The 27,706-nt window shown below is 39.8% G+C and overlaps 1 protein-coding gene across 1 annotated transcript; it reads right to left on the bottom strand.

Moving 5' to 3' along the window:
• Nucleotides 1-236: 236 nt before the first annotated feature.
• LOC110104971 (transmembrane protein adipocyte-associated 1) lies at nt 237-27,411 on the bottom strand. The gene is made up of 6 exons (XM_020834291.2): nt 27,118-27,411; nt 19,008-19,199; nt 1,169-1,331; nt 973-1,075; nt 799-880; nt 237-725 (listed from the first exon to the last, which is right to left on the bottom strand). Exons 1-6 carry the CDS (start codon nt 27,409-27,411, stop codon nt 648-650), a joined length of 912 nt encoding a protein of 303 aa, XP_020689950.1. The 3' UTR covers nt 237-647.
• Between the last annotated feature and the right edge of the window lie 295 nt (nt 27,412-27,706).

The following is a 27,706-nucleotide window of genomic DNA, read 5'->3' as shown; positions in this document are numbered from 1 at the left end:
AATTAAAGTTAAATTAAAAGCTCATATGATTTGCTGTACTTCGAAAACATATTTACATCAAAGATATTTTGAATTTCTAAAATAAAAATTTCACAAACATTTAGATTTCAATTAAAGCGAATTTCAGATTGCCCGATTATTAAAATCGAGAACTGAGCATAATTGGGTTTCCTAAAGCTGATTGTGGTAAGATTAAAGAAAAGGAAGCAGTAGCAAAATATGGAAAAGCTATTCCAAAAGCAGAGAGAGCACAGACCATTCATTTTACTAGCTTTGAAATATGTCAAAAGCATACAGCACAGAATCCACCATTTACGGAGAAAGAAAACATAGTGGCATATGGAACATCGTAGATAGATAGTGGAATGAGATCAATAACACCTTTAGCCTTTAGTAAATATAGAGTTCCTTAGACTAAATGGAAAATAACAAAAGCATGTCCAACTAATATGCTTGCAGAAAAATATGTATCTTTTTTTTTTTACTTATTTTTTCATTACAAAATATTGTACAGATCTATGAGATCGGCGGAGCTGTGTGCACTTAAGCGTGAAGAGATGAGCGCCAATCAGGTTATAGTTAGATTTATACAAACTTCTTCTACCGTTGCAGTAAATTACAGCAAGCCATTGTACGTAAGAAGGAGCCTACTCCCAGTCAGCATCGAAGAAACCAGCGTCTTTCATCTCCGAGTAGTAAACATTCTCCAACCTCAAATCTTCCTCCTGCAGATGAGAAGATTAATTAATATAAAACTTTTCAAGAGATAATGTATGGATGACAAGAATATATAATAACCTGGAAAAAATCTGCAAGGAATGTCATATAGAGCAGAGGAAGATAAAATGAATGGTAGCAGATAGTTGTCAGACCATGCAACCTGTACCGAATAAAGATGGTTAAGGTTTTGAGCGCACTTTAAAAAAAAATCTACTTTATTCGGAAAATAAATTTAAAATTAAATACTAGTACCAGAACCCAAACCCTACTCCATTTTCCATCATCACACAGGAGAAGAGCGATATTGTATTAATCAAGAACATGACCCAGATGTAGTTGTAGAAAGCTGGCCGAGCTGTGCAAAGGTAATTAAAAGGGGGGTTCATAAAATGAGTTGACGAAGAAAGCTAAACATTAAAAAAAAGTATGCATGTAGATGAGAAGTTACCAGGTAGTCTCTCTCTCCATTTAGAATGGTGCATGAATAAAATCAAGCCATAAATGGCAGTGAGCAATAGCTTATGCACAATCCACAAGCCCCATTTCACTCTATTTGATTGATCGCCACCATCAATGAACAAGGGCACTCCAAAACCAAATAAATAGATAGCCTGAAGAGCAGTTGACATACAAAATAAACTTCTTTATCCGCAAACATGAAGATAAAGAAACCAGTGAACCGGTCCTCTTAGCTTAAAAATCTACTATTGTTTAATTAACCACGGAGCAAACAAGACAACTTCTAAGAAAATGAGTAGGGTTAGTTAACAAATTGTAACAGCAGTGGAATTAATCATAAGTGCCTTTCAGAGTTCAACTATAACTAAACCAAATACTTTAATTTATCAAGCTGAAAATAAATACTAAGGTTAAGGTAATGACGCTGACAGTTTTAAAAGAGCTTCGCCCCCAATACCCCGGCCCAACAAAAGAACTCTCTGGGAGCGAGCATTATTTAAATCTTCATCTTTTCCTGTACAAAGATTCATCAAGCAAGCAAGCAAGCTTCAAGGACGAAAGCCAATTTGCATTCTCCATGCATGACCATGGACTTCCAAATATTTGTTGGCCCTTTTAGTTAGCAATCTTTTGGATTGCAAAAATTGGTACATAAACATTATGTGGAGTTCAAAAAAATTGTTAATTAAAACCAGAGGAGCATCATATGGAAGATGGCATTAAAGAAAATCAATACTAATCAAGAAATGCAATAAACTCCGGACCCCACTGCCAAACACACATGAAACACCGAAATAGAAGGGAGGTAGTTCTTGCTGGAGAAAAAGCACCAGAAACAATATACAATGACAACTAACAAGTGGCAGAATATCTCGATGAATAATTTACCATTTTCTGTCATTTTATTTGAAGACCTCTTAATCATATAAAATAGTTGCTGGTCGCAGGTTTTCACCAGATACAGTTCAATGGGAACATGACAATATGTATGAATTTAGTGTTCAATGGGCTGTATAACCGCAATGATGCCGGACATGGTGTATCCCAATGGGCTGTAAGAAAATTCATTGATAAGTTGATGGGGACATCAGATCATCATGGAAAGTTTATCAGAGACGTGGCCGCCGATCTACGGCCACGATCGAGTCTTTATATGTCTGAGTCATTGGTGTATTTTATTATTCATGTATTTTGTTATTTGCTTAGGTGTGTTTTATTATTTCCCGTTGTACCCCTCTTATGGAAGTTGTCGTATGTAAGCCAAAAAGGCATTTGTGTCTTTTGTTTTGAGTCATTTGTATGAGGCTATTTAAAGCCCCACTTTATTCTATTTTGATTAATGAATGATTATTATGAAATTTTCCTGCACTTGTATTTAAGAGCATTGAGAGTTCTTGGAGAGAACTTTGGAGAGATCCCTAGGCGAGGGAGATTGGCGCAATACCCACCAACCTAGATAAGTCGGGTTCATGGTTCCTTCTCATATCTCTTTTCTTTTCTTTCTCCTTCTCTTTCCCTCCACCCACCTAGCCGCCGGTTTTCTCCATCTCACCCGACTCATCCTCCCCTTCCAAACCCCACGGCCCAAGCTTTTCCTGAGCCCCCTTGCCGCCGGCCCCATCCCCTTTGTTTCTTCTTATTTGGTTTCCTAATTTGGGATGGGTCTAATTGGGATAAATTTGAAATTCAAATTCATTCAAATTTGAAATTCAAATTCATTCAAATTTGAATTCAAAATATTTCCTAAATTAGCTATTCTATTTTAGGAAAGTGTTTGATTTAAATCTAATTTCGAATTTTAAATTCTTGAGGATTTAAATTAATTATTTCCTAAATCTAAAGCCTAAATTAGGAATTCTTAATTGCTCTCTCAAATTACTCCCCCCCTTGCCCATGCATGCCGCCGGCCCCCCTTTACCCTCATTAAATCCTTTTTCAAATTATTTCCTAAAAGCAAGTCTAGCTTTAGGAAATAATTCAAAATCCCTCCAATCCATCATGCCTGAAATTTCCCTTGCCTTATTCTACTAATTGATTTCCTAATCTAAGGAGATTAATTGAGGAATTCAAATCCCTTCCCTATCTTCAACCCGCCGCCCCCTCTCCCTAGTCGCCTCCCTCTCTCCAATCCTCTCTCCTTCTTTGTTATCTCAATTGATTTGGGGCCTTAATTCTCTCCTTCCAATCCCTTAATCCCATTCATAAAATCTGGAAATTCCTCTCAGATTTTGGGATCAAAATCTGAAATTACTTCCAGGTTTCTTGGGGAAAAGGTTTGGAGTTTGTTTTCTTTTCAAAGTGCAAGAGAAACTCCTTTTTCTTTGCCATTAATCAAGAGGCCTCCCAAGTACCTAGAAGATTCTACACTCAAGCATCCATGAATGGCGGATCCGGACACTGATTACGGCTTAACTTGGGATGAAGACGGCTACGTAGATATCCTACAATCTACATTCTTCGACGTGAACCCAAAAATTGATTTCACCGTCGAGGATTACTTGGAGCGTACATTGATATACTTGGTAGAGGCTATCGACGAACATTTTGAAGGCCTTGAATGGAGGATCTCCACTAACCCTTGACGAAGGTTTCTTCTCTCCCGAGCGTCTTATTCCTTTTAGTCTAAATTCTTGTTGGTTTGATTGCAGTCACAACGGACTCTTCCAATTGCTCTCGCTTAAGCTTAGTAATTGCAGGATTTGAGTGTGCCTCATTGCATCCTAATTCTTATTGTTAGATTAGAGATTATCTTGAAAACTACTACTTTGTGTTGTATTATTTTCTTATTTGTCTTGAAAGCTTCAAAACGCGTAGCATGTGATTTAGCTTAAGCAGATGACTCCTTACTTGTTTTGATTCTTCGTTTTAGATTGCTATTAATTTTATTCTAGTATTATTCTAATCATGAGTTGTGCAATATCTAAATGAGTTCATAATCATGTCATCTACGTAGTCCTGCATCATAAGTTCTGTGGAAGAAATGAGAATTTTATGATGGATGTGTGACAATATTAGAAATTATAAAGTAAAGAATGATTTTATTAAAAGAAATATTATAGTGAAATCTATTGAAGATAAGATGATTGAAAATAGATTTAGATGGTGAGGACATATATAACAAAGAGCAAAAAATACAATCATTAGAATAGTTGATAAAATTAGTATCATTGAATTATAAAGAAAAAATGATACCAAAGATCAGGGCGAAGCCAATTTTTGTATTTTGAATGGGGGCATTAGTACAAGCTATTAAATTATTATCTAAAAATATTATTTTTTAGTGTAATCATAAATCATAAGATAATATTTTTAAAAAATTATAAAAAATACATTCAAAATTATAGTTGTTCCCGTTAAAAATGTTTTACAAAGAATATTTTAACACCTCAAGCATCGTCAATATAAACAAATAAAAAATGAGATACATAAAGTCAACCCAAAATAATTGAGATAAGGCTAAAGAGGATAACCATGAAGATAAAAATGACCGTCGACAATAAAGACTACTAAAAAGATCAACTTTAAGTTAATTAAATCCACACAAAAAAGATTTCCAGAAACTTGTATGTATCTGCACTATATCAAAACAAGTGAGCGCTAGGCATCATGCGACCCACTTTAGTCATTAAAGCCAACTGTAATGGCAGAATCCATATGTCTCTACTATATATCAAAACAAACCAAAACATAGCAATATGCAACCCACTTCAGGAATTAAAGAGAACCACAATGCTAGATTTGCCCAGTTCACCGTACGACGAAAGTGGAGCAACAATTAAAGCCATAACTAACATGCTAGATCAGTACACGGTAAAAAAAGTAATTAATAAACCATGCAGGAAAATGAGAAGGACGTGCAATTGACTTTTATATTTGGGTATAAGTCCTATCTTTATTTCATATAGTTAGATGTCATCTTCACCCAAATATTCCTTTGAGCTTCAAAAGAAAAAATGTTTGCCTGTAACTAAAGAGGATTTTGACATTTAAAAAAACTCAAAGCAAGAATGACCTAGATGATGTCAGGGCTAACTCGCACGGTTGTACAGGGTTCACGTTGACGACCATAAGAGAAAAAATTTAGGGAATATTTCAAAATATGACAAGTCTCATTTCTCTAGAATCCTTAACCTAAGATTGTGGTGACATTAAATGAGGTCTACATGCCTACCTGACAAACATCAATCTAACAAAGTCTATTCTTTCAAAACACCAATCAACCCAAATTTCTCCTTGGAGAAGTCCAGTCAATCCAATGAAAGCCAAACTTCATAAAAGCATGTGATAAACAAGCCAATGCAATTCAGAAAAGAGAAAGTGGACCGCCGCTAATGGGTCACCACAAACCCATAAAGGATCTTCGTAAAGTGGCAGAGTGCATGCCAGATTTCAACTAGGTTTACATATCACTACTAAGCATCAACACATTAACTACTTTACGATTTACCACTAACCTGTGCATAGATTAGTTTTAATCCAATTTTAGACTGCTTCAAACTTGCCCAAAACTCAATTTTGACTCATTTAGAAAGCCTCGCATTGCCAACTCAAGCTTCGAAAATGTGAAGTGCCCAAATCCTTTACATATACTAGCTCTTCTCCACCCTGCAAAACAAACACTTCCACCCCCACTTTGATGAGGCCCAAGCAAAATGTTGTTTTTACAATACGTTAAAGGCAAATTCGCACAAGAAGAAGCCAGACTGTGTGCTCTTCTCCACCCTGTAAAACAAACACTTCCAACCCCACTTTGACAAGGCCCGAGAAAAATGTTGTCACACGAATACCTTAAAAGCAAATTCGCACAAGGAGGTCAACTGTGTGCTCTCATACCCCCCACCCGCAGCCCAACTCTACCACTATCTCTATTGCATTTACCTTTCAAGGTTTATGTGAAGCATTTTCATGATCGAACTAAGTGCCAAAGAGCCTAGATCTACCATGGCCATGAAGGCATGGTTATCAACATGGAGGCGCCATCCATAAGGTAAGTGATTCAAAGTTTCGACAGAAAGTTCACCAATGCCAAACAACCTGATAAAGCACAGATAGTTCAAACGCATAGCACAATTATCTATGTGCAGAGTATGGCTCCAGATCTTTACGATCCAAACATGACCGACTCTGCTTAGGGAAGACGGTTATCATCACTCCAAAGCACAGTCATATAAATGGAAGGTATAAACACTTGAAAGCGCCATAGTACTACATATCACCCGCCATGCCATTTTTGACATATTTACCATAGGATGGAATTTCCATCACCACCATCAACCCCATAATTAGGAGCTATGACGAATTCATGCTGAAAAATTCAGGAGGCATTAGAGCCCTCTAAGGGGTTGTTTGGTTGCCTTCATTTAGGATGTAAAGTAATCCAAATGCAGGGGTTTTAGAAATTTTGGTGTTTTGTTTGAAGTAAAGAAAAATGTGAGTGTAAAAGGAGTGTATTCCAAATACGCCATATAATGCATTTTGAGTTTATTTGGAATTCCTTCGATTTGGGCGAGATTTTCAAATACACTGCAAACGCACCGTCGTTGGCCGTCATTTGGCTATATTTCCAATGATGCTCAAACACTTCACCTTTGTTTTCCTGCTAATCAACTCAAATACAAGTAGATCCAAGCTCAAATCAATCTACAAAATCAAATCCTAGTTTTAAACTTGAAAATATTTCAAATCTGAAATTTCAGCACATGATAAGCCAAAACAATAAAATGGCATGCTTAATACTTAAAAAAAGCAATTAAAAATTATATTCATGCACAACTCAACCAATATCAATGTTATGCAACACAACCTCCAAAATTTAATAAAAATTCCAAAAAATTTCTAAAACTTATAACATTTGGTGAACCACCTACGCTAACCAACACAATTCAAATTTTCATATTTTCAACATTTTTCAAAATTACCAAAAGATCACTAGATTTTAAAAATTCATTAGGTTTTTGAAATTTTTGAAAAATTATAGAATTTTTATGGAAGCATCTCTCATTAAAATCTATACAACAACAAGCCTTTATCCCACTATGTGGGGTCGGCTACCTGACTCCATTGTATCCGGTTAAAAATCAAATTATCATCAAAATCTATCCACCACAAAAATTTCAATCAAAATTCCATCAAATTTAATAATAAAACTTTATCTCTTCATATTATTTTATAATTTTTCAAAACAAAAAAAAAATCATGGCGGGTGCATCACCAAAAATCTCATTAATCAGACACGAATCTAAAGGTATATTTGAATTAAAAACTAATAAAATTAAATTTGGGATGATCTGAGCTCCAATTTAGACAAACTTTTAGTCAAACCCAACGTTTTAACAAGAGGAACCCAACGACACTAAAATCAGTCCAATCCGAGCTCAAATCAAGGGCTTCAAGTATATATGAAAGCTTCAGGACATTAATTGAATATTTGGATGACCAAATAATCTTCAAATATGGCATGCATAAAGTCGAATCAAGCAGCTCAACGAGACTAATCCAACGAGCTCAAGATTGCTTAATTCCAACATCATTAAGACACTTAAAAGCAAAAGAAATCTTCGATGAATAAGAGAATCAATATGGGCTATCTGACAGAGCACTCTGAATTTGCACTAATTTTTTCTTCATATTCATGAGACATGTCACAACCAAATATTTAGAAAAAGACCCACACTCCCCACATAACAGAAATAAAGTTTGGACCTTTTTCTAGAGATTGGAGATATCTATGAGGCTTCAAGTATCCCAGAGCTCCACCCGAGCACCACTGCACACAAACCTTCATCTGTCGATAGCCGTCGCCAGACTTCCGCCTAAACAACGGCCATCGAATCTCTACCTGATTATCGCTTGTCGAACCTCCGCCCAGTCATCTTTGTCTATCCTTAATCAAACAACCACCACCGGACCTCTACCCGGATCGTCATCAAACCTCTATTCGACCGTCAACGACCGCCTATTACACTTGGACCTCAGCTTAGTCATCGACCACCGCTGGACCTCTATCCGGCCATAGACCACCACCAGACCTTCACCCGGGCTCCGAACATCATCGAACCTCCATCCAAACACCACCGACGGGTCTTCGCCAGGCCAAACTTTGCACTTGTCACCACAATTAGACCTACACCCAGCCGACCTTCTGCTCAGTCGCCACCGCCAGACCTCCACCCAGCCACCGACTATCGCCAAACCTCTGCCCAGCCATCTTTGGCCGACCAAATTGTCTCCCAATCACACTGTTGTCAAATCTCTACCCGGCCGCCACTATTGGCCTTTCATCGAACCTTCGACAGGAAGCTTCTACCATAGTCCTGACCTCCATCTCTCGCCGATCTCAATCCTCAATCTAACGTCACTCGACTACGGTCCTTCAGCCTTAGTGCTCGACTACGGTCCTTAGACCACTATCACCCGACTATAGTGCTTCCAACCCCAATCGCCCGACCACGACCATTTTGACTCCCAAGCACCCATACAAACTTTGACCAATTCTCCATACTATTATAATTTCATCATCTCCAAGTTAGGGATGGGTCAATCTTTGTAACTTATTCATATATATTGGCACCTCTTCATATGGGCAAGGCCCCATAATTTTTCTTTTTTTGGGTTTTTCACATTTTGTGAGAAGCAAATTTGGATTGAGGGGGCTAACTTGGCAGCAACCTCAAAGAGATATTTATGTTGAAATCCTTATCAAGGGTATGGTCAAGCAAGTTCCTCTAATATTTGCAACGTCCAAGACAATATTGCTAGCAAACATCTAGGCTTCAAGGGAATTTCAAACTCTATACACTCTGTAGTTGGACTTCTACTCATTGGACAATATTATAGTCTCAACCTAAAAATGGAAGTAACGGTCTAAAGATAGATCAATCTTCACCTTATATTCAAGATACACTTGGCATTTACCCCCTCCCAGTCAAGATATAATCGATCCTTGGGGGAATCGATTTAAACTCTTCCACATAGGTTAAGCCATTAAAAAACACTTTAACAAACAACCTCGAATAAGGAAAGGGAGGGATCAAGAAAGTGCTGATCACCGATAGCTCTCTATAGTTGGACTTCTACTCATTGTTTCAGAGACACCTCGGTTGGAGGCCAAGTGGATAGCATGGTCAGAATACTGGTACAACACTGTATCATTCGGCTTCAACGACGACTCCTTTCAAAGTGTTGTAAAGGAGATACCCACTTCACTTGGTGCACTTCAGGCAGAGTAGCACACCAATCTCATCAGTGGAGCAGTACTTGGAGGAGAGGGATATGTTGTTGATTGAATTAAACAAGCATTTGTTGAGGGCTTAGCAAAACATGAAGAAGCAAGCGAATGGGTGCAAGGACTTGCAATTTGAGATAGGTGAAAAGTTATACTTGAAGCTCATCCCTACATAAAAAGGACGGTAGGTAATAGGAGGAATAAAAAGTTGGCCCCGATGTACTTTGGTCCCTATGAAATACTGAAGAAGATTGGAGTAGTGGCTTATCGATTGAAGTTACCCCCAATCGCTACTATACATCCAGTATTCCATATGTCACAGTTGAGGAGAGCTATTGGTGATCATGCATCTAGTTCAGAGTTACCCGTGATATTGACATAGGATTTGGAGGTGGTGTTGGAACCATTGAAACTATAAGGGGTATGATAGGGAAAGTGAGGGATCAAGAAAGTACTGATAAAATAGAAGAACATACCTAACTATAATGCCACATGGGAGCCTTACGAGAGGGTGAAGCAGCAATTTCCGTCTTTCCACCTTGAGGGTATTGTTGGTCTTTGGGACAGGGGCATTGTTATGCCAGAGGAGGGCATGATCCAGCCAGTCGGCCCAAACTAGCCGAACCCAACAAAAATATTAAGCGGGAACACTCAGCAGCAGGGAGTTGGTTTCGGCCCCACTTGTTGGGCCCAAGAAAGTTAATATTCACCACGTAAGGAAAGGAAAGGAAATAATTATGAAGGTTTTATGCTGCTAATTAATTATGAAGGTTTCCAAAATTATATTTCAGCTAATTGGGAAGGGCCTATTTATTTAGGGAGGTTTCCTAAATTATATTTTTGTTGATTAGGAAGGTCCTATTTATGTTATTGTATTCTAAGGTTATTTAAGGGGGAGTTGTCTAGGGTTTAGCTTATGTTATTGCTATGTTTTATTTTTCTAGTGTTGTTGTGAGTTCCTAGTGGCGTCTAGAATTTGTGGGAGAGCTAATCTACCTCTTGAATAGTAGATCAATTGTATCTTGCTTTATTATTGAAGAGATTATCCAAAAAAATCAATCATATCCTGGTGTTCCTACATTTTCCTTCTCTTTTACTTGCTATTTTCACTTCCACGACATATTAGAGATCCACTCCAAATAGTAAGTTATCAAGGTCATTAAACCCTTTATGCCTCTAATGTCTCCAATAAGCAATCTTTAGTCAATCAACAACCCCAAAATATTTAAATACCTACAAAAATAAATATACGTAAAATGCAAACTATAAATGATTGCCCATTTAAAACATAAAAATAATGTCTCAAAAAATATATAAAAATGCCCTCAAAGTATTAAAAAATGTATAAAAATAAGCAACACCTTAAAAATACAAAATAATAATAATAATAATAGTAGTGGTCAGAACAAGTTTCATCCTCCACACAAAGCTGAAGGGAAATTTAAATTTGGTTCAATCTCAAAAAGGAATGTCATATTAATATTGTCAATCAAATCCAACTCAAAATTCTACACAAGGATTAAACATTGGTTGTTTAGCCTAAGTGCAACAAATGCCACTATATTCTGATTATAACCAAAGTCTATACATTCCACAATGGAACGCATCCAAGGTTTTTATTATGCTTGATGCATATATGATGTGAAACATACAAATGGAATCGCAGGATTTTATTAAGAAATTTGTTTCCTCAATGAAATTATAACATTAATGAGTCACTAAGTTAGGATTTTCAGTTTTCGTAGTTATTGACTTGCTTCTAGCATGTGTTTACACGTTAGATTAACAGAGCGATTCGAAATAATGACAAGAAAATAGTAAGCAAATATGCAATTAACAATAATCCACGACTTAACAATTAGAACTTTCACCTTAGAGTTTCCCTCTCGATCGTTCTTTGGAAGTAGGTTTAGCGGAGGACAAAAGTTAGCAAGCCCAGTGATGCCACTGCGAGACAGAGGATGCCAGAGGCTTTGATCAACGGAGAGTTGGCCGGAGTTAGAGGGACGGGTGGTCGTCCTGCGATCTTCCACAATCCTGTAGGTTGTTGCTCTTCGATGACGTCCGCCAAAGTAAAGAGAATACGTTCCATGTATTCTTCGACGGTGCCTTCGGACCCAAATCCGGGATCGAAGAACGGTGATTGAATGATATCGACTTTCTCTTCAGAATCGTAAACGAATTCGTGATCAACTTCTGGATCCGTCATGCATCCTTGTAGAAATGAAGGCGCACCGATGGAGAAGAGGAGAGGGGAAAGTGGCGGTTTAGTGATGGGAGGGGCTTGGCCGTGAGCAAGATGGAGAGGGAGGAGGTGGGCCGTGAGGATGACAAGGTGAGGGAATAATTGGGAGGGGGAAAATTAGAAAACTGAAATTACCTTCAGCTTTTAGTGGATTTGGAGGGAATTAATTTGAAATTTCAAATTACTTCTTTAATGGCTAGGGGCGGTAATTGAGGAGAGGATTAGGGGCTGAATTGGTGGAGCTTTTAATTTAATTTGGGAGAGAGAAAAGCCCATTAAGGGGCCGGCCATATGGGGAGGGGAGAGAGGCTTAGGAATTAAGAAAGTGGGGCCCAAAGTTTAATAAATAAATCCTAATCAAAATCTGAATTTTAATTTCAGATTTGATTATATTTTAAGTAACTTACCAAATAGGTTTAATATGAGAGGGAAATGAATTTGAATTTCAAAATAGGCTTTATTCCTCTTAATTGACTTTCTTAATTGGAGAGAGACCAATTAGGAAAGTGAGTTAATCAAGAGAGATTTGAAATTCAAAAAGAGGGAGGGAGGATCCAAAGGGGCCGGCGGCAAGGTTGGAGGCTGGGAGCTGGCTGCCTGGCAACCGACCGGAAAGGCTGGCGGAGCCGCCGGTGGCGGGATCAGCTTGGGGCGGCTGGCAGTAGACTTATGGGGGCCGGTGAGGGGGGAATTTGGGAGGGAGGGAGTCTTGGTTGGGTAGAGAAGAAGAAAAAAAGATAGGTTTCGGGAAAGAAAATCCGGAGCTACAAACCTCGAGCACCACCTCCAATAGAACTCACAAAGAGATCCACAAGCACCACCTCCTCAAGAACTCACAAAGAGATCTTGGGAAATTTCACGAACTCACAAAGAGATCAACAAAAGAAAATTTCATTCATCAAACATTAGAAAATAATACAAAGACTAGACCTTCATACATAGGCCTCCAAAGTACAAAATGTAAAAGACACAAATGCCCTCAGGCTACAACATGACACAAATCCCTCATAGGGGTACAAATGGAAAACTGAAAATTAAATAAAAGAAATGCACTAAAACACATAAATAAAACTATGAATCGTAGTCGTCGATCTACGATCATGCCGATGTCGAAATGTACGGTGGATGTCCTCATCAATATAATATGACACAAAGCCTTTGTTAGTCTAAATCAATCTGAAATTAGGAACATAGCAAGCTTCCACCAACAATTTATTAGAGAACCTTGGACAAAGCAACTTGTCTTCCAAAAAGGATCTCCAAGTTAGGTTGGATTGACTATCTTCATTGAATAAGGATTCATTTGGGACACCTTTCTTACTTCTTTTCAAAGTAGTTTTTTTGTACAAAAATTTTTAGTTTAAGAAATTTTCAAGCTAGAAAGCTGATTTAGAAATTAATAAAAAACTGCCCCAAACAAAGCATAAAATAGACCACAACCATCAAGAATAACTTAATTACAAGATCAAGATCAAGTGAGTCAACAATATCCAATAAAACTCCTTTTAGCACAAGAATGGATGATCTTCAAATGGATTATATCCGGTCATTGCAATGAACAATCAATGAGATAACCTAGATGATAGGAAACACTTGTAAATCTCAAGTATTTCCTATCAATCTTCGGAAAACAACGAGAATTCTTCACAAAATCCGCAAAAAATCACAAACACAGTAGATAATTTGTATTATTTGATGAAAGGAACACGGAAAATAGCAAGATACATTTGATCCTCAATTCGAGAGGAGGATCGATCTCTCCCAAATCTCTAGACGCCGCTAGAGCCCAAAGAAAACCTAAATCTAAGAGATCTCAAATTTCAGCCAAATTCAAGATACCCAAACCCTAAGAAAACAAACTATTTAATGCATACAAGTCAAAAGGAAATCCCTAAATAGTCCCTACATTAAAATTTCCCTTTCAAAACTCTAAAATTTTTTTCCTAAAAGGCTCAGTTTGAACCAGGCGGGGGCATGCGGCTGAACGAGAGGCGGAGGCTTCTGCCTCGTTACGCCTGGGCTGGTCCCGCATGGACCGGTCTAACAATACTCCCCTCCCGAAGATCCACCTTGTCCTCAAGGTGGAGACATGATCGTGTTCCGGTGGAGGTGGTCATCCTTGAGGTGGCTGAAAATCCTTACCAATTTGTTGAATTAGGGGTTGCCCTGAAAGAGAAATTTTCCCTCCCTCCTTCCTGATCACATCCAGCTTGTGTAGTCCCACCAGAAAATCTTCCCCCACCTCTTGAAGGACCCTAACCATGGTCTTAAGTGAGACCATGATTTTGGATAGCCCTGCATCTCCCCTTATAACCACCTTTCTCCCACCCACCATTAATTTCATCATGAGTGCTCCCCAATTGTGCTTGATTTCCCCTAAGGTTTGCAACCACTTCATTCCCAGGATGATATCAGTACTTTCTAATTCTAGTGGAAGAAAGTTCTCCCTTACCTGAATCCCCTGGATGGTCAACATCACTCATCTACAAATCCCCTGGCCTTTCTCCACATTACCTATTCCCATCATCACTCTATAACTACCAGTATCCACCAATTTCACTCCCAATTGGTCAACGACCTGAGTGGAAATAAAATTGTGGGTAGCCCCACTATCAATTAGCACCACCACCTCCCTGCCCTCTACCTCCCCCTTCACCTTCATGGTATGATTCGTAGTGAATCCTACCACTGAGTTCAGGGAATCCTCAGCCAGATCCAAGTGTAGCTTCTCCTCCATCTCCTCCTCTGTCTCCTCCTCACCTCCCTCAATTTCCTCGTCATCGCAAACGGTGAGAACCTGAAGAGTTCGGTTCTTGCACCGATGCCCTGGCGTATACTTCTCGCACCTGAAACACAACCTCTTTGCCCTCTTCTCCTGCATTTCCTTCACTGTTAGCCTCTTGAAATTATCCCCAAACCTCCTCCTACTGGCTTCTCCCTGGTGGTGATGTATGCAACTTGAAACAAAAACCCAAAGAGAGAACAAAGAAATTCAAGACTAGCTCTTTAGAAATTTAAGACACCACTTGGAGAACAAAGTAGGCTAAATAAACAACTAAATTTCATAATAGAAAAGAAGCGATCATCCAACAAAGCCAAAGCAAAAGAAAGTTAACAAAGAAACAAACTAAAACAAACTAAAGCTATCCTCAGAACATCCTACTAGAGGACTCCTCACATGCACCGATTGTAAGAATATATATTAAAATAAGGTTTAGATATGCAAACCAAGGGTCCACCACTGCAAAGGGGGTTCCAATGTCCTACCAAACTCCTCCAGCAAATGCCACCAAAACAGCCAACAACTTCACCAAAACAGCCAACAAACTTTACCAACGAAACTAGAAGAAAGATACAAGTGGAGTGGAACTTGCGGAGAGACGAAGAGATTAGAAGCCCGAGAAGAAAGGTTAGCCAAAGCCACGGTTTCAAGGAACAGATTCACGGAACCAGCAGGAATCGGGAAAGGGGGGACCACAGAATTAAATCCTGAAGCCAACCGAGGGGACTAATGCAATAGCAGCCCAAGAGACAAACTTCAGCAGCCCCACCTTAAAAAGAATATGAAAGAACAAGTTCCACTCACCAAATCTAGCTCCCAATCATTAATTTCATAACTAAACATTAGCTCATAATGAGCTACACCTTCACTTGTTAATAATGAGCTTGCACCACTAGAACTTCAACAACTAAAACTCAAACCGAAAACAGCCAAGGTCCTCATGAAACCAGAAAACAACACAAAGGACAAGGTGGACCCCAAAACCAGCAAACCCAAGGTAAGCATAATCCAAACCTTATCCTACCATGATCATTGGATTTACCACCATCATTGGATAGCAAAAAAATAAAACAAAAAATAGAAAATATAACTAATATTGTTCAAAACATAATAATGCAAAGAAAATTTTAAAATGCATCAGGTGGTCTCATTAATGTTGCCTGAGGCAGGCCCCTTAGGTGCTATAAGAGTGGTCGTAGTCTTGTAAGAGCCTCCTGAGATGTTGCTCCTGGCTCCCTTCTCCGGATTCTTTTGATTTTTCACCAACTGTGCCAACTTTGTGGCCTCCCCCAAGTCCCTAGGCATAAGAAATTTCACTGTCGCTCGGATCTCTGCCATCAACCTTTTCATAAAGTTCCCGCGTGGACCGGCTGGACCGGTCTAACAATACTCCCCTCCCGAAGATCCACCTTGTCCTCAAGGTGGAGATATGATCGTGTTCAGGTCGAGGTGGTCATCCTTGAGGTGGCTGAAAATCCTTACCAATTTGCTGAATTAGGGGTTGCCCTGAAAGAGAAATTTCCCCTCCCTCCTCATTCCTGATCACATCCAACTTGTGTAGTCCCACCAAAAAATCTTCCCCCATCTCTTGAAGGCCCCTAACCATGGTCTTAAGTGAGACAATGGCTTTGGATAACCCTGCATCTCCCCTTATAACCACATTTCTCCCATCTACCATTAATTCCATCGTAAGTAATTCCCAATTGTCCTTGGTTTCCCCTAAAGTTTGCAACCACTTCATTCCCAGGATGACATCGGTACTTTCTAATTCTAGTGGAAGAAAGTTCTCCCTTACCTGAATCCCCTGGATGGTCAACATCACTTCTCTACAGATCCCCTGGCCTTTCTCCACATTCTCTATACCCATCATCACTCCATAACTACCTGTATCCACCAATTTCACTCCCAATTGGTCAACAACCTGAGTGGAAATAAAATTGTGGGTAGCCCCACTATCAATTAGCACCACCACCTCCTTGCCCTCTACCTCCCCCTTCACCTTCATGGTATGATTCGTAGTGAATCCTACCACTGAGTTCAAGGAAATCTCAGCCAGATCCAAGTGTAGCTTCTCCTCCATCTCCTCCTCACCTCCCTCCTCAGTTTCCTTGTCATCGCAGACGGTGAGAACCTGAAGAGTTTGGTCCTTGCACGATGCCCTGGCGTCTACTTCTCCTCGCACCTGAAATACAACCCCTTTGCCCTCTTCTCCTGCATCTCCTTCTCTGTCAGCCTCTTGAAATTTTTCCCCCTCCCTCCTGCTGGCTTCTCCCTGGTGGTCTCATTAATGTTGCATGAGGCAGGCCCCTTGGGTGCTAGAAGAGTGGTCGTAGTCTTATAAGAGCCTCCTGAGCAGCTGCTCCTGGCTCCCTTCTCCAGAATCTTTTGATTTTCAACCAGCTGTGCCAACTTCATGGCCTCCCCCAAGTCCCTAGGCATCAGAACTTTCACTGACGCTCGAATCTCTGTTTTCAACCCCTTCATGAAGTTCCTCTCCAATACCATATCTAATAATCGCTCCACCCTACTGGCTAGGTGCTCAAACTGCTCCCGGTAGTATGCTACTGATCCCTCCTGTGCCAGAGCAAAGAACTGCTCATAGAAATCTCCTCCCCGGTCGGTTTGAAAACGTTCTATTATGCAGTCCTTGAATTCCCTCCGGTTCCTGATAGGTCTCCTCTGGTCTCTCCACTGGTACCATGACAGTGTTTTCCCCTCCAAACATAGGCCTGCTGCTGTCAGTTTCTCCTCCTCCGTTAGCCCATTAACGACAAAGTATCGTTCCACCTTATAGATTCACCCATATGCATCTTATCCCTCGAAAATAGGCATCTTCAACTTCCACACCTTCTGATCTCCATCATTCCCCCTTATTCCTTCATAGCTTCCCCTCTCCCACGTGCTCAGCCCACCCTACGTCTCCCGGTTTTCCCTTGCCCTGCCATAGCCCAAACCCACTTCAAATTCCCCTCTTCTTCGTTCAAAATCAGCATCTCGACGACCATAATGTCCCTCCCGGCGCTCCAAATCAGCACCCCTTTGCTCCGTCCCTCCATACTCATGCATTTCCCCGTACCTACCTCCTCTATCCTCCCTCTGGAAAGGCTCCATAAAGGGTTTTCTTCTTTCACCATCCACGATTTCCACCTCATCTTCCTACCTACAAATTTCAAAATTCGTGTTTTTTCTTTCCTCCTCTTTTGCCACGGAAGTCGCCGTGGATTTCCAACATTTTCTTCATCATGTCCCGGAGATCGGCAACTTGTTCTTCCATAGAAGAAATCCTTTCCTCCACCGTTGTCTTGATTTGGTTCATCTCCCCTTCTAGCGCATCAACTTTCTTGGCCGCCATCTCGATCCGAACTTTTGTGAATCCAAAAATTCCGGATTTGGATTACAAAAACAGCCATTTTGTCCCTTCCCGACCCAAAATCGATCGCCGAACTTCGCCAAAATCAACCCACGAACGGTCCCAAGACTTGCTCTGATACCAATTTGATAGGAAACACTTGTAAATCTCAAGTATTTCCTATCAATCTTCGGAAAACAGCGAGAATTCTTCACAAAGTCCGCACAAAATCACAAAAACAGTAGATAATTTGTATTATTTGATGAAAGGAACACGGAAAATAGCAAGATACAATTGATCCTCAATTCGAGAGGAGGATCGATCTCTCAAATCTCTAGACGCCGCTAGAGCCCAAAGAAAACCTAAATCTAAGAGATCTTAAATTTCAGCCAAATTCAAGATACTCAAACCCTATGAAAGCAAACTATTTAATACATACAAATCAAAAGGAAATCCATAAACAATCCCTACATTCAAATTTCCCTCTCATAACCCTCAAAAAAATTCCTAAAAGGCTCGGTTTGAACCAGGCGGGGGCGTGTGGCTAAACGAAAGGTGGAGACTTCCGCGCCGTTATGTCGGGCCGGTCCCGCGTGGATCGGCTGAACCGGTCCATTGGACCGGTCTAACACTAGACTATTAGCCTTGATCAAAAGTTTTATACCTCATGGGACGGGTTTGTCGGTGGCAAACAACAAAGACTTGTGCCTGTGGGAATCCTTCAAGCAATGGAAATGAAGTTCTCTTGATATTGAAATCTCTAAGTAATGCATTATCATTGCTTAATATACCTCTTGCGAGGTACGTTCTTCATCATCAGATCATATCTCCTAAACTTGAGAGACATAAAGGCCTTTTATAGAGCCCACAAAGGTGATGAATAATATAAATATAATGAAGATGATGATGATGATGATGAGGGGAAGGAGGATCTACACTCTACATTATTCTACAAACTTACGCCAAAAAAAATAAATAAATAAAGATCTTTATTTAAACCAAACCACAAACAGAACGAAACAGAAACAGCTATGCACATGGAAAGATATCAAAATTACTAAAAGCAAACATAGCATAAGTAAATAGGCAAGAATAAGACTGTATAGAAAATTTCTTAAATATAACACTAATAGTAGGATATAGAAAGATAAACATCTTACGCGGATTCTATTTAATAATCGTGTTATGAAGTGAAGAAAAATACGATAAGCGCTGCAGTAAAGAATACCTTGAGCAGCACATCTGCTGCAACTATAACTCCTGATACAACAAATGTGCGTGTGAAAGCTTCCAAATCACCAGCATGGTTTCCTTGAAGTAAAAAGGCAATCAAGCTGATTTCCAGAAACAGCATTCCTGATTTTGTGCACAGTGATAACATGTTCCATGAAACCTCCTTGGTAGGTGTACATTGCCATGACTGAATTCCATGAAAAATATGATTAAATCTATAAATTATTCAGCAGCTGTGGCAATAAAATATTTCATAATAATAATTCAATTATCTGTTGCATCGCATATTAAGCAAATAGAGAAAAAGTTGCAATAGCATAGCACTTCGAGTTAGATATAAGCAAACTACCATTGTTTTTCCTAAAATGAGATTTTGCTGAAGACAGTATAAAACAAGGAGTTCCTCAAACTGATTTTTGTGCCTGTTACAGACCATTTTTCTTTCACTTCAGAAGTTTCTTCTTTATCTTTAAGATTTGAGAAAAATAACAAAAAAAAGAGGGGGTATGCTGCCCTTCCATTTGATGACACACAGTTGAGGAGTCTTAATGAATGTGGGAGAGATTCTACTTAGGGGAGGCTAAGATGATACCGAGGTTGAGCCTTAGAGGAAAAAAATAACGTATTAACTTCTTGTTAATTATCTCTCTTTCTCTCTCTTCCCCCATGACCCCCCCCCCCCCCCCCCCCCCCCCGAAATAATATTTAAAAAAAAAAAAAAAAACTCGAGTATACCTCCATATCTATTTCTTATAGGCGATGACAACAAGGGCGGAACCCTATGTATCTTAGGGGGGGCAATTGCCCCCCCAAAAAAAAAAAATTTAACTTAAAGGAGAGTAAAAAATTCATTTTGCCCCTAAAAAGCTTTTTTGCCCCTATTTGTCATTGCTTGATTCATCTCATCCATACATTGCATTTTTTGCTTTACCTTCTCCCAATATATCTATATTATCTATTTTTTAATTGCTATGACAATAGGTAGTAATGACGGCTCATATTTCTATACAATAACTTTAGTTTAGAAATACCTTTTGAAAGTGAACTTAAATCCATGGTGCGGAGGGCTAACACTCAATCCAGATATTTCTTTGCTTCGGTAGTGAGTAAAAGTAAAATGAAAGGTTGTTAATCTGCAAACCATACCTTGTCCATATATTGTATGACAAAATCAGTTGAGTAACACTTATGCAAATGGCGTTCCAATTGTTTCTTAACAAAAGGTGCATTAAGTTGGAATTAGGCATGTTACCAAACCATAAGCGATAGAACCTAAACTTGCCAAATGTAATAATTTCTTGGATCCACTTCCTCCAGATTAATCTAATGTTTTTTAGATCCAAATTAGTCTTAAAAAAAGTTACAAGGAAATTCTTCGCTATGATATAAAAGGCTGCCTGTTAATAAATACATGTTAAAATGTGGAATTGTAGAGCTGATGCCACGAAGTTAAAGAAGGCCTTTTCCTTGATCTCAATTTGCTTGACCAGCTCGCTGCTCAATAACATCACACCACAAACCCAGTCACATGAAAAAATACACGAAGTTTAACTTAAACTTGCAGGTAATTGCACAATTTTGACAAAAACAATTAAATCCCAACATTTCTTAGAAGTAGAAATTGTAGAAATCTCAGTAGTTTGCCTTTTTATGATATAAGAATAAGCTTTCAAGTTTGCAAATAAGTTTATATAGGACGGTTAAGAATCTAGGTTTACTAATGCAATTTAGATGAACAAGAAAAAAAACATAACATAAAAGGCTGAAGAACACAACCCTTTCTCAATATAACCATCATTATAGGTATACATTACAAAAACACACACAAGTACAACATAAACACCCAAATTTTCATCTCCATTCATTTTCTTTACTACCAACAAGCATAAACTTCTATATTTCCATCACACAAACACCAAAGTGAGCAACATCAAATTAATCAATAGCACAAGAATCATTTTTAGGGAAAGATGATGCTTTTTTTTTTTACATCAAAAAGAAATACAATGATTAATATTTCTATGGATAAATCAGCAGTTACCGCTAAAGACATGAACAAGGTGAAGAGACTAAGAGAAATTGAGGTAGTTGTCGAAATAGATATCATAGTAGATACAGATGACAGCAATCAATATTGGTGAATGCAAATAGGCAACCATCTCTATGCCTTGTCCCAACAAACTATCAATCTAAGTGTTAAAATCTCAACCGTCCCTTGACCCTTGATTACACGACCAATATGTTGATCAATGAGAGGCTCACCTAGATCACGCCGATCTTCTATATTTGGGTGGATGATTTAGAAAGGATTATATTATGGCAATTATGCATAATTATGTAGTTATTGTGGGCTCCGAATATTCGGCACCGGCCTCCGCCCGCTTTGCTTTTTATTCGGCGAGGGAGTTTTAACGAAATAAGTTCCGGGGTAAATTTTGGAATGAAGATGGGTTTGTAGATAAGACACTACCCAGAGATTTCGCCCTCATTTTGCGAGGACTTTATGATCTGAGTTCTAGTTTCCTATAGGCGCAAGCCCCAATAGTTATTTATCCCTCCCAATCACGAGAGAGAACTTTCGATTAAGGCTAGTCGTCAATCAGATACATTATATCTGTAGATACGTAGTATCAAACATATAGTAGCAGCAATGGGCATAGGATGGTTGAAGAATTGATATTTAAAATAAAAATTTAACCACCTTGCACTTAAAGCGGATGGTGGGGGAATGGATGATGGACCCGATCAAGATCCCATGGTTCCGTCGTCCCGGGCCATCATGGTCCCTGGTCTACTTAGTCAGAGGAGGTAGTCGACCCAACCTGACAGAAGGGTCCTTGTCGGCAGTCATGGGTTGCTTCGTCCAAAGAGACCTTGTAGACCTGGGGTGAATGCTTGCCTAAGGGGACAAATTTGAATCCACCTTAGCCAACAAAGGGCTTTATGCCCTATCAATTATATCCTATTGATTCATATATCAAGGATTTGATGTCATTAAGGAGCATATTGGCTCTGGCCATAACCACTATTTCGTGGTGCCATTTGGCGGCAAAACCACTCGGTTTAGAGAGCCCCGGGTCATAACCGCTTATCCTGCGGTGCCATTTGGCGGCAAAACCGCCAGTCAGAGGACACGTGCCACGTCCTTACTAGCAGGAGATTGTTTGAGAATTGATCATAGTAATATTTTCGACTAGGCATTAGCTCTATGTGAGCTAAAGTAAATTTTATATTTATCCACCTTGTCAAACCATTGCAGAGGGTGGATGGATTTTACTTTAAATGTTTGATGGGGTTGGATTTCATTTTAAGTATCTTGAAGTTTGGAATTTTGAAGATTTTTGTGGAGTTTTGAAGTTTTGATGAGCATTTGAAATTATTTGAATCACCCCTCCGGTTGAGATCTACGTTCAACACGACCATCATCGGGATGACTTTGAGGTCACTTATATTTGAAAATATTTACATTTGGTGGATGAACCCAATCAACTCTGTTGAGCTGTCGACAGAGGATCGAGTTTCGTAAGCTTTATGCCTTGTTAGTGAATTATCTTGATTATAGGCCTTGAAGGCCTAATATGAATATATCAAAACAAATATACCGGTCGTCACAACAGTATATTTATTTGATAGTTTGAACCCTGTCGACTCCTATTGATTTGTATAGAAGAATCATGTTCGAACTTGAATTCATTAATTAACCCGCGCAGCATCTCTAGGCGTCACGTGTGTACCAATAACATGCTAGCCGGGGCCCATGCGGGTGTTTGAGGGTATTTTATAATTATTTATCAAACATTGTCAACTCCTATTTACCTGTTTAGGAGGATCAAGTTTAAATTTATTAACCCGCTCAGCATCCCTAAACGTCATATGTATCCCTACAACATGCTCGCCGGGGCCCATGCGGGTGTTATAATTATACTTACCCCTTGTGTATCTATGTGTATACAAACTACAGTGCATGTAAGGGAGTATTTTAGACATTCGATAAGTCTTTTATGATAGATCATAGAAGTTTATTTTGTCGTAGTCTTTTCAGTATTTGCTTGTGGATAATACATTAGATGTATAACATGTCTTCTGCTGCAACGTGTACACTGGCTTATGGCTTTATCACTAACAAAGGAGTTGGTGTACCCATATGTGCACTGATGTTGACTTCCAGATGAACTGCATTCATTGTATATTCTCTTTGTGCACTTTGATTGATAGATAGTTGTGAGCTTAGATCGCCGAGATTTGCATTGATCTTTAACAACACACTTGTCAAACATTGCCTATTAACTCTGGCCGACATGATGCATTGATCTTTGAATCAAGTTCTTTGTTCATTTGAGTTTGAATCCAACTAGTTCAAGTTATATTCACTTGATGTTCAAATTAAGTCCAAGTTTAAACTCATTAGATTCAAGTATGTTTTGCTTTGTGTCCAAATACAAGTTCATTTCATAGTTCCAATTCAATGTCAAAGTTCTGGTTTTGCTTGAGTCCAAATCAAGTCCACAAGTCCGCTGTCAACTTGTCCAAGTCCTTGTTCAAATTCACTTGAAGTTCAAGCCATTTTGTGGTTCACTTAAGTTATAGTTTAGGTTCAAGTTAAATTCAATGTGATTTGGTCCAAGCTTAAGCTTCAGCTTAAGTCCATAGTGCAAGTTCAAGTCTTATACTTTTCAAATTCATTTGAGTTTAAGTTCATTTAGGTCCATTTGGTTCAAGTCCGAACTCACAAGTCCGCTGTTGTTCAAATGTATCCAATCAAGCTCAAGTACGATTTCATATTTACCCGGAATTTCGACAGCCTCCCGACGTCTCCCCAGTTTAAGGGAAAATTACGGGAAACTGGGCCTTCCCATCACGCTGAGAAAAGCGTGTATGGTAGGTGTCCTCGGATGAGGACACTGCAGCAGTATTTTTTTTGGTCCTCCACCACGCTAAAAAAAGCGTATATGGGTCTTTGATACCTTTTGCAAAGGAAAAGTAGTTGTTTCCCCGCAAGCAGGTACTTATGGGTATCCCCACTTTTTCGTACGCATCGCACCGGGTTCCCATCCCACCACGCTAAGAAAAGCGTGTATAGGCAGTTTTCCGGTGCGCTACGAACTCTGAAGAAGGGACATTAGGTGATCACCCATTCTAGAGAATAACCAAGGTAACTTTTCTTATCCCTCTGAAGGTTTGCTCTAATTCTTCCCAGCTCATCATCCTGCACACTCTCCTCTTTGATAGCCCCACAATTCAGCATCAACAATATCGACATGGCTAACTCTTGGAGCTCCCCCATGCATCTGGACAAGGCATACGCCGCCTTGTTCTCCAATCTTATCCTATATTGGATCTCAGAATCATAGTCTAATAGCTTTAACAACCACCTTTGATGTTTCTTGATCACTATCCACTGCTCTAACAGGAACTTCAATCCCCTCTGATCCATCGTGACAATAAAATGCTGACCCAACAAGTATGGTCGTCACTTATGAATGTCTAGCACAATGGCTATCAACTCTCTCTCATAGAAGGACTTCAACCAAGCTCTGGTTGTCAACACTTGGTTGAAGTGAACTATAGGTTTGTGATTTGCATGAGAACGAACCCCAATCCATATCCTGATGCATTAGTCTCAACCACAAAAATCTGAATGAAATTAAGTAGGGCCAAAACTGGCACCATTATCATGGCTTTCTTCAACCTCTCAAAGGCCAAGGTAACTGCCTCTCCCCACAAGAAGCTATCATTCTTTTGTTGCTCTATTACCAGGCTATGGTGTTGAGGATATATCATCTCACAAATCTTTTGCCGTACCTAATCAAACCTAGGAAGCACGGCTTTCTCAAATTCCTGGGTAGAGGCCATTTCTACATTGCCTCAATCTTGGTCTGATCTGCCGCCACCCCCTCATGAGATTCCACATGCACCAAGTATTCCACACAGGCCTGTGCAAAACAACACTTCTTCAGATTGGCTATCAGCTGATGTTCCTGTAATACTTCTAGGACCACCTCAAGTGCTCCACATGTTCCTCCACCAACCCGTTGTACACCAGTATGTTATCAAAGAAAACCAGTACAAACTTCGGAAGATATAGTCATAATACTCTGTTCATGAGGGATTGGAATGTAGCAAGGGCGTTGATGAGGCCAAATGGAATCACTAAGAACTCGTAGTACCCCTCAAGTGTCCTAAACGCAGTCTTCAGAACATCCTCTCCTCTCATCTGGATCTAATGGTACCCCGACTTCAAATCCATCTTTGAGAACATTACTGCTCCATATAGCTCATCTATCACTGGAATGGGAAACTTGCCTGGCACAGTCTTTTTATTCAGAGCCTGATAGTCTACACAAAATCTCTGGCTGTCGTCCTTCTTCTTTACTAATAAGACTGTGCTAGAAAAAGAACTCACACTCGTTCTAATGATCCCTGCTACAACATCTCTCGGATCAGCTTTTCAATCTCATCCTTATGAATCTGAGAATAGCGGTATGGCCTGACATTAATCAGTGACGCTCCTTCTCTCAAGGTAATGGCATGCTCCTACTCTCTTAGTGGGGGCAATTCTTGAGGCGGCTGAAAAACCTCACTAAATTATTGTATAAGCGGCTGCACTAAAAGAGGAATATCTCCCTCTTCCTCCAATCTTCCCCCCTCTAAGCTCTGCAACTCACAGTCATCAGAACATCCTCTTCTCTCATTCGGATCTAATGGACCCCCTGTATAGTCAGAACCACTCCTCTACATACTCATCTATCCCTCTCCACCTTCGCAGTGCCCGTCATCACCACATAATTCCTTTTGTCCACCAACTTCACCCCCAATTGATCAACGACTTGGTTGGAGATAAAACTATGGGTAGCCCATAGTCTATCAACACTATTTCATCCCAATATGTTATTTCTCCCTTCACTTTTATGGTATGATTCAGAGTAAATCTCACCACTGAATTTAAAGAGACCTCTGTCATGTCAAGATGCAGCTTTGCTTCCTCATTTACCAATGTCATGCTCCCACCTCCCTCCTCAGCTTTGTACTTACACATGTGCCTCAAGGTGTACTTCTCATCACATCTGAAACATAATCCCTTCACCCTCTTCTCCTGCAGCTCTTTCTCAGTAAACTTCTTGAAATTTTCCCCAATTCCCCCTCCTATAAGCTCTCCTTTGGGCCCCACAAAAGCTTCCTAATGTTGGCCCCTTGGGAGTGAAGAAAGTGGAGGTCATCATGTACAAGCCTCCTGAACTACTACCTCTGGCCACCTTTCCAGGTGCTTCTAATCCTCCACTAACTGCGTTAGTTCTATAGCCTCTCCCAAGCCATGAGGCCTCATCACTTTAACCGCTGCTCGGATATTTAGTTTGAGACCCTTAATGAATATTTCCTCTAACACCATCTCAAAAAGTGGGCCCAATTGGCTAGCAAGGTACTTGAACCTCTCCCGGTACTCTACCACCAAACTATCTTGTGTCAGGGCGAAAAATTGCTCGCAGAAGTCTCCTCCCCTGCTGCTTCAAAAATGTTCCAGCAAGCAATCCTTGAACTCCCTCCAGTTTCGTATGGGTCGTCTCATGTCCCTCCACTGGTATCAAGTCAAGGTCTTCCCTTCCAAACATAGGCCAGTTGTCGTCAACCTCTCCTTCTCTGTCAAGCTATTGATGGAAAAATACATCTCTACCTTGTAGATCCATCCGTATGCATCATCTCCCTCGAAAAGGGGCATCTTTTAGCTTCCTCACTCTCGGATCGCCTCCATTTCCCTTGCGGCTAGACAGTGTTTCAAAAAAAAAAAAAAAAATCAAATGTACTACGTTTTACTCTTCGCCCAGGTACAAGACTGAGGATAGTTCTGACCAAAACCATAATAGTCCGAAGCATATCTACAAAATGCTGATTGCTGAACACACCTATAATTCGTGATTAAGGGGGTCTTCATAATATTCTTATTGAAAAAAAAATTTGAAAGCATTCCTCTTTCCACGTCAAATTCTCATTCGAGTATGGGATTCTAATCAATTGTATCAGAATATAAAGCAATAGGAAGAACGCTCCAACAAATTATTCGATTTCTAAACAAGACGCCCTAATTCCTACATAGAATGGAGAAAACATACCTGGAGAACGCACCAAATGAAATTGAGAACGCTGACGATCCAGAGGAGTGCATAGTACGCGATCATGATATAAGATCGTCCATAGCTGAGCTTAGCGAAGCTCCGCCGAGACTGCGACGCTAGGTACGCAACAAATAGCACGGCCGGCACGACGAGCGATAGATTGTACAAGAGCCCGTGGCAGTCGGCCTGGGACGAAGACGAACCGGAGACTGCACCGGCTCCGCCTGCCGGAGCGCCTGGGACCGGCGAGATTAGAAGGGACTTCGTTGCCAACTCTTCCAGCCCTCTCATTTCCGTCTCTCTTCGTCAAGAAGCTTTCCGGGAAACCTTGCGCGGGTTGAATAGAGTAGAAGAGAAAGGTAAATTTGCAGAGGGACAATCGACGGATACTCTAGCGAGAAAAAAAGCACCGGAAACTGTTTGGTGCAAGTAGGATTAATAGTAAATCCAATAAATCCGAAGTTTGAGTTTACATATAGTCTCATAATACACCAAGGCTGTTTAGTTTCAAGTAAAATGCTGTATTGTAGTTAAATTTTAATGCCTTTTAAAATATCAATATTTAGTTTGGACTTTGGAGTAAAAA

Source organism: Dendrobium catenatum, unplaced genomic scaffold (genome assembly GCF_001605985.2).
Source record: "Dendrobium catenatum unplaced genomic scaffold, ASM160598v2 fragScaff_scaffold_621, whole genome shotgun sequence".
NCBI classification, from domain to species: domain Eukaryota; kingdom Viridiplantae; phylum Streptophyta; class Magnoliopsida; order Asparagales; family Orchidaceae; genus Dendrobium; species Dendrobium catenatum.
Note: the sequence above shows the minus strand (reverse complement) of the source record. Positions and strands in the feature narration are given on the sequence as shown.

Bases quoted from the DNA above. Each gene is read 5' to 3' on its own strand.
- LOC110104971 (XM_020834291.2), bottom strand. From the start codon at position 27,411: ATGAGAGGGCTGGAAGAGTTGGCAACGAAGTCCCTTCTAATCTCGCCG. The intron at 1,332-19,007 runs GTATTCTTTACT...ACTGCTCTTCAG, and splicing joins CAGCAGATGTGCTGCTCAAG to GCTATCTATTTATTTGGTTT. The intron at 1,076-1,168 runs GTAACTTCTCAT...ACCTTTGCACAG, and splicing joins ATGGAGAGAGAGACTACCTG to CTCGGCCAGCTTTCTACAAC.